General features: G+C 29.6%; 1 protein-coding gene across 1 annotated transcript; it reads right to left on the bottom strand.

The window, feature by feature from the left end:
- Positions 1-2193: 2193 nt before the first annotated feature.
- LOC105768693 (GDSL esterase/lipase At3g27950) lies at positions 2194-6240 on the bottom strand. Its single transcript, XM_012588793.2, has 5 exons — positions 5880-6240; positions 5603-5803; positions 4154-4326; positions 3545-3812; positions 2194-2613 (listed from the first exon to the last, which is right to left on the bottom strand). Exons 1-5 carry the CDS (start codon positions 6127-6129, stop codon positions 2363-2365), a joined length of 1143 nt encoding a protein of 380 aa, XP_012444247.1. The 5' UTR covers positions 6130-6240; the 3' UTR covers positions 2194-2362.
- Between the last annotated feature and the right edge of the window lie 1121 nt (positions 6241-7361).

The following is a 7361-nucleotide window of genomic DNA, read 5'->3' as shown; positions in this document are numbered from 1 at the left end:
TAATCATTACACACAAAATGCCCTATAGAGGTCAACTTATTAAATGGGGCTCATTTGACTCGCTTAAATTGGCTCGACTCGTGGAATCCATAAAGAAGCCCATCTACTTGAAGCCTTTGTGGCCCAATGAAACACTCCAGTCAAACTAGAGTTAACAGGGTAAATCCTGAAGGGATAAGATTGTATAGAGTTTAAATCTCTTAGGACTCTCAATTGTAGATTGGCTTTAATCTTCACCATCGATGTAACTCAATATATACCATTGATTTTTGGGGAGCTCAACTATAAATAGAGACCTTCCCCCTCATTTGTGATCATCCCATTGTATTTAGTTATTCTTGAGTTAAGAATATATTGAGAGCATTTACTCAAACACTTAGTGTGCATTGCTTTCTTGTTGCTTTTCAACTCTCTTGTTGCTCTTTTCATTTCTAGTTACTTTCGCTATATTTTATGGAGCATCAAAGAATTTTCGGGAAAATTCTCATCTTTCAAGAGCTACGCTAACTTAGGTGCATTTAAAGCGAAGAAATCTCCTAAAGTCGCACGGATTGAGAGACTAAAGTTCTCACCCCATGACAGATGCATGTGCTAGTTGTATGTATTAATTAAAATATATTAATTTTTTTAAAAATTAAGTAATATTGTGAAAAATAAATTTATATTATTTCATAAAAATATTTTTATTTCAATTTATTTTAAATTTTTAAACAATATTTTTACATACCTAAAATACATCATAAAAACATTTTATTCTAATACTAAATAGTGTATAAATTTTGAAAACAATATTCTAAGGAAAAAGTCATTGTTTTTAATGATTGTTTAAAAATTATAATTTTTAAATATGTTACTAACTAAATTCTATTTTTAAAATTTTTAAATTCTATTATTTTTTTATATAATGCTTAGAACTATTCATAATCTCTTCCCAACTCTAAATAGGAGGATAAACTTATTTCAACAAATTTAAACTCATATTCTCTGTTCTAGCAACAACATCGATGTTAACTAAGTTAAGACTTAACTAAATTCTATTGTTAAAATTTAACTAAATATTTAGAAAATTAAATTAATTAGTTTTTAAGCCTCATTCTTAACCTAATGATTCTCTCTAAGTTAATTTAATTGAAAATTTTAAAATACCACTATTATTTATGAAATTCTAACATATTTTGAAAAATTATTATTAATTTTAGACATGTTATATAATTTTTTTATATTTTGAAGTTAAATTTTTAAACAGTTTTTCAAAAATAAGAGAATGTATCAAATAAACATACATATATTTAAAAATTATTACCAAATTTAAATTGTAAATAATTTATTTTTTAAAAGCATTTTAAGAAAAAATATTTTTAAAAAATTATAAACAGTTTCAAGTAATTTTATATTATGTTTAAATAGTTTTAAACAATTTTAATTTTTTGCATTTTTTAAAAATAATGTTACTAATTTTATTTTAATTTTAATATTAACAGTATAAGTTTTTAAACATATCTTAAATTAACTATTTTGATTCTAATTGGAAACCTAATTTTAACTATATTATTTAATAATTTAAATATGTTTTTATCATATTATAAACAATTTTAAAAATGTTTAAAACAATATTTATAAAGTGTTTTACCCTTTGTGTTAAGCAAATTTTTAAATAAGTTTGACTTTAATCAGTTTTTAATTTTAATTTTAATCTTAACAGTTATAAATTTTAACAATTTTTAAATAAGTTATTTCATTTCTAATTTAAAATATATAGTTCAATTTTACCTTTTAATGTATTAAATTATTATTTAAATTATGAGACCTACATTAATTTAATAAATAAAACGCAGACGTGTAAACAAACACATGTCATCATTTTATATTCATAACTTAGGATTATTTTAAGGATGTTGTAATATAATATGTATGATACATATGATATGATTCAATGCTTTGCTACTAAACAAAACCATTTATTACTACTAATTAAAAATTAAAAGATATATTTTAAAATAATTACTATTTATTTTTAAACAAATATTACTTCTAAAATGAGCTTGAATGAATTATTATCCAAGTTCATTTTAGACTTAAAACCTTTTAAATATATTATTTTTGTTTCTTTAAATTTTGCTGACATGATATTACCACATCAACAACTATAGTTTATATGAACCATCATCTCAACAGCCGTTACAACAAAAAACGTTGATCAAAAAATTGAATTGATGCAATTTGAGAGTTCAAAAATTTAATTGATGTGTTTTTGTCGCTTTTTTACCTTGTAAAATTACAAAACTCAAAATTTAATCTAATCATAAATCCGAAAACTTAGAAACTAACAAGGATTGTAGATATCATCGGTTCATCATCATCATCATATATCTGTTTGATGATGACAAGCATCTTGAATTGAAACAGGAGGATCAGATAAGGAGCCATTGAGAATGCGATTTGAAACCAACATACTAGCGGTCTCAGAGTAATGTATGCCATCCCAACTAATGTGGTTTGATGGATGATCACATGGGTTCCCATAAACTGTGCCATTCACTATCGCTTTTTTCCCACAATTTATATGGTATCCATAAAAGCTTCCACAGCAAAAATTAAATGGATCGACAAAACCTGCCCATATCAACAAATATTGCAGTAATATAGCAGCTGTCTACATAATACATATGTCCGACATGGGGTAAAAGTACAATGAGAATCATTTTACTAGAAGTTGGATTGCATTTTGCTTTTTTACTAAAAAATGAGGTAAATTAATTCATATACATTAGATCAAATCATTTCTGTTAAAAATTTCATCCATTTGTCCTGTGAAAAACTAACGTGGTTGACAAAATAATCAAACTGTGACATATGGCATGTCACTTGTACCTCATTCCGACGTACAAAGAGTAATTTGTAACAATAAAATTTTAACAGAATGACTAATTTGCTTTTTAATCTAACATACAAGGACAAATTTGTCAATTTTTTTAGTAGAGGGAACAAAATACAATCCGACTCCTAGTAGAATAACCTTCATAGTACATTTACCTCCAACATGGATATGTACAATTTCTTTTCAAGTTTATATGGGTGTTGAATAGATAAGAGTATCATGGAGATCCTGTACTAGAAGTCAGATTGCATTTCGCCTTCTCTACTAAAAAATTGAGCAAACTAGTCGATGTACTTTAGATCAAAGAGCTTAGTTAAAAATTTCATTCATTTGTACTGTTAAAAACTGACGTGACTAATAAAATGATCAGACAATGACAAGTGATGAGCCACATGTAGCTCGTACTGATATGCATAGTCTAATTTTTAACACTAGAAATGGATGGAATTTTTAACATAAGGGTCGATTTGATCTTTGAACTAACGTACAAAGATTAGTTTGCCCAATTTAGTAGATAGGGCAAAATACAATTCGACTCCCAATATAAGAGCCTCCATGATACTTTTACCGTGTTGAATTATACTTCAAGTAAAATGAAGAGTAAAAGTAATGCAACATATTCATATCCAACACTCGTATTTAAATCCAAATATGAGATGTTTTTACCTAGTTTCTTGGCGTTGCTAATAAGATCATATTTAGCTGAATAAACATCAACATAGGTGAATTTGGCAAAAGGAAGTTGAGTTCTTAACCATGTTATCTTGTTTTTAAGTTGCTTGTTGAACTCCATGGCTGCCTCATTTTGGGCCTTCACGCATCCGTTTTTGTCGACATTTCCGGGCTTTTTGCCATATATAACATTATATGGCAAACAACCAAGGGGACCTGTATTATGTATCCAAAAGAACCTTGCCCCTTCCTTGTATAGTATCTGAAACCAACACAGGTTATGGTTATTATTTGCTTCGACTATGCATTGTCCAATATACCTCAAAGCTGAGCTAAAGCAGTAATTAAGAAACGCAAGGATCAAAGTTTGAGTCGAGCTTTGATTGAGTTTGAGATAAAAATCAAACTGCTCTAGCTTGCTTGATAAAGCTATAGAGCCTATGTTATTCCAGCTTTCATTTTTCTTGGAGTATTAGTGTTTGATGCATGGATAAGGAGATATGACCCCTCCTAGGATCCTCCAAATGTATGGAAAAACTTAAAATTTGACCATAGTCATATCCAACATGCAAATCTATTTCAAACTGAAACTGAAAAACTTACATGAATAGCTTTGGACAACTCGCCTACGATATCGGGAATTGAATCTCGAACTTGTTTCTCCGACATGGTTTGGAAACCATGACCAAGATCATTTTGTCCAATATCAAATGTGTATAAAGCTTGTGAGAATTCTGCAGGCCTTGGTAGATTGCTAATGGATAAAGGGATTCTTCCTGATTACAGAATTCACCAAGAAAAATTAATTAAAAAAAAAAAAGAATTCAATTTCTAATAGAATCCGTGGAAATATTAAAGAATATATAACTTCATAAAAGTTGCACCCTTAAATATTCTACCACATAAAAATGATGTATAAAAATTAAGGGAATCCAGACTTAATCCAATTGGTTCCTAAGATACACCTTTATAAGTTGAGCATCCAGTACATTTGGGTTCCAATTTCACCATCCTATGTTAATCCCACTTATTTTAAAGTATTCATTTCAGCTTTATGCTTATATTTTATAAGGGTATAGGGATACCGCCCTTTAAAGAGACAGAAAAACATGAAAAAATAAACATGTATACTCAACACTCATATCCAAATATGGGGTTAAAGTATTACGGAGCTCCTTATATTAGTAATCAGATTACATCTGACCTCTCTCTATTAAAAATAAGCAAATTAATCCGCAAACGTTACATCAAAAAAGCAATTTAGTCTTTTGCGTTAAAAGTTTCATTCATTTGTACGGTTAAAAATTAACTGGTTGACGAAAAAACTAGACAATAGCACCTGTCGTGCCATGGGTAGATCATGATGGTGTGCAACTAGTTTCTAACAATAAAAATAGATGAAATTTTTAAAAGAAAAATTAATTTACTCTTTAATCTAACATATAAAGACTATTTTATCCATTTATTTAGTAGAAGCAAATTGCAATCCGACTCTTAGTACAATAACATCCATACTACTTTTACCCCAAATATGAGCAAATCATGTTTAAAGACTCATGCATTTCATATCAAATGTAACACTTCGTTATACATAAATATGTTCTATACCTTACAACCACCCTGCACATAATAGCGAATCAGATCCCTATACATACCTAAAAATGCCGAGGAAAAGGGGTCTCCTCTCCCACCTTTTTCCATCTCATTCTCCACGGCAAAACCCCATCTTTTGAGATTTCACTCATCCTCTTCTCCCCCATTCTCTATCATACTTCAAACCTCCTTCCTATAGTAGAACCCTATTCTTTTGAGATTTCACTCATCCTCTTCTCCCCCATTCTCTATCATACTTCAAACCCCGGTCTTACGGCTCTTTGCTCATCCTTACACTAGACCGGGGTGAACCGTTCCCAAGCTCCAAACCCAAAGCTTAAAAGAAAAGTTAATATACGGCATTGCCATATAACATCCATGATGTATCAGTATTACCTGTTTCAAAATTATGGTCTCTTTGAGCAAAAAAAGCAAACAGATGGAAGGCATAAAACTTACTATTGAGGCTGAGCTGATTATAGAGAGTAGTGGTACGAGCTTTGAATTGAATGAATTGTGAAATCTGAATCCCAAGATTGAATGGACTAAAACCAGGTGGTCTAACTGATGAACCACCGGTTGCAAAATTAGCACCATGCCTGAAATTTGTCCCGATTGAGTCCATATATGCACTAAGATATGGTAACTTAATACCCTCAGCTGCAAAAAGAAACAAAAACAAAATGATGTAAATTCGAAGAAGCCATAGATATTTCTTGAGTAAAAGAAAACTTGCCTATGAAATCTATAATGAGTCGGCCATCGGAGGCTCTGCCGGCGGGATGTCCAAAGAAGGTTTCACCGTTTGGTGGTAGAATTTCATTTAAGGTCGCGGAGATTCCACCAGTGTCTGAATTTGAATCCCCAAAGTTATATATGGCTGGAAACCCACATGAGATTGAACCATCAGCATTGCTTTTCACTGCAAATCCTAAAGCCAAAATCCCAATCACATAAACCAGTTTCCAGTGCTCCTCCATTATCATCTTACTTGCTTAAAACTCTAGCTTTTTTTTTTAGTGTGAAGGGTGAAAATGAGATGTTTGTGATGGTTTTAATTTTGGGTTTCAGCCATTGATTAGAAAAAGACAAAATCTATCACCATTTCTTTGAACTTTAAAGCATCAGCCATGGTGGTGGTCCATATGGCCCATTAGCTTTTTCTTTGAAATTTGAAAGAACTGTTGTTTACTTTACTTTCTGCTATAGGTGACATTAATAGACTGGTCTATCTACATTTTCCAAAGATAATTATTTTTAAATAATTTTAGAAAATTTTTATTTAAGTCATTAAATTATTTAAAAAATTATTCACGTGATTAGTTAAATTATTTTTCAAAAATTTAATTAGTAAGCTTCAAGCTAGAATTCAGCAATACATACATTATATTCAAGTCGATTTAATAAGCAGTATTGGAGAACAAAGAAAAAAGCTTTTGAGATTTTTGTTCATAAATTCACGGTGTTATAAAGTTGTTTCCTGAAAAAACAAAAAAGAACTATAAAAGAGAAGTGAAATTAGAACTTTCAATGGTACATGCATTACAAATAGGGCAAGGCCATACAAAAATAATTTTAATTGCTAATAACTTAAATGAAATTTTTTGAATAATTTAGTCATCATTTTATAAAATTTTAAAGCTAAACGATAAAAATATAAATTTACTAATAATTTAATTAACTCGATGCTTACCGCCACATGTTGGCTGGCATCCTCCCCCTTATTTAAGGGGAAAAAGACTAGAAAAAGATCACCGAATGACTTGTTCTCAATGGTGTAATTCTATCAAGCTAAGACTAAGTTATAAAAAATTTGAATTCTAGACTTAAAAGTTGGATTTAAACTAATTTCAGTTTTTTTATAATTAAAAAAATGAAAGTTTTGATAATTCATATTTGTATTTCATTTTTTATATTTGATTTAAGTTTATTAAATTTTATTTTTAATGTTTTGACTTAAATGAAGTGGTGATCAAAGTTTTTGTTAGATGTTCATTTGGCACGAGTTTGAACAGTGTTGGCCCCATTCTTTACCCCTAGTATTATATAAAAAAAAGTTTCACTTGTAGTTGTAATACCCCCTACCCGTATTCGTCGTCGAAATAGAGTATGAGGCATTACCAGATTTTACCGAATTTTTTTTTCAAGATAGATTTATCATATTCATAAGATAATTTCATCACATACCAAAACCAAAATTTGTTAGCCACACCAATGG

Source organism: Gossypium raimondii, chromosome 7 (assembly GCF_025698545.1).
Source record: "Gossypium raimondii isolate GPD5lz chromosome 7, ASM2569854v1, whole genome shotgun sequence".
Taxonomy (NCBI): domain Eukaryota; kingdom Viridiplantae; phylum Streptophyta; class Magnoliopsida; order Malvales; family Malvaceae; genus Gossypium; species Gossypium raimondii.
The sequence above is the reverse complement of the archived record's forward strand: the minus strand, read 5'-3'. Positions and strand labels throughout refer to the sequence as shown.

What these genes read in the sequence shown, in the direction of transcription:
- LOC105768693 (XM_012588793.2), bottom strand. Translation starts at nt 6,129, where the DNA reads ATGATAATGGAGGAGCACTGGAAACTGGTTTATGTGATTGGGATTTTG. An exon ending in TAATCAGCTCAGCCTCAATA is followed by an intron (nt 4,327 to 5,602) that starts GTAAGTTTTATG and finishes TTCTGTAATCAG; the next exon opens with GAAGAATCCCTTTATCCATT. An exon ending in TAGCAACGCCAAGAAACTAG is followed by an intron (nt 2,614 to 3,544) that starts GTAAAAACATCT and finishes TGATATGGGCAG; the next exon opens with GTTTTGTCGATCCATTTAAT.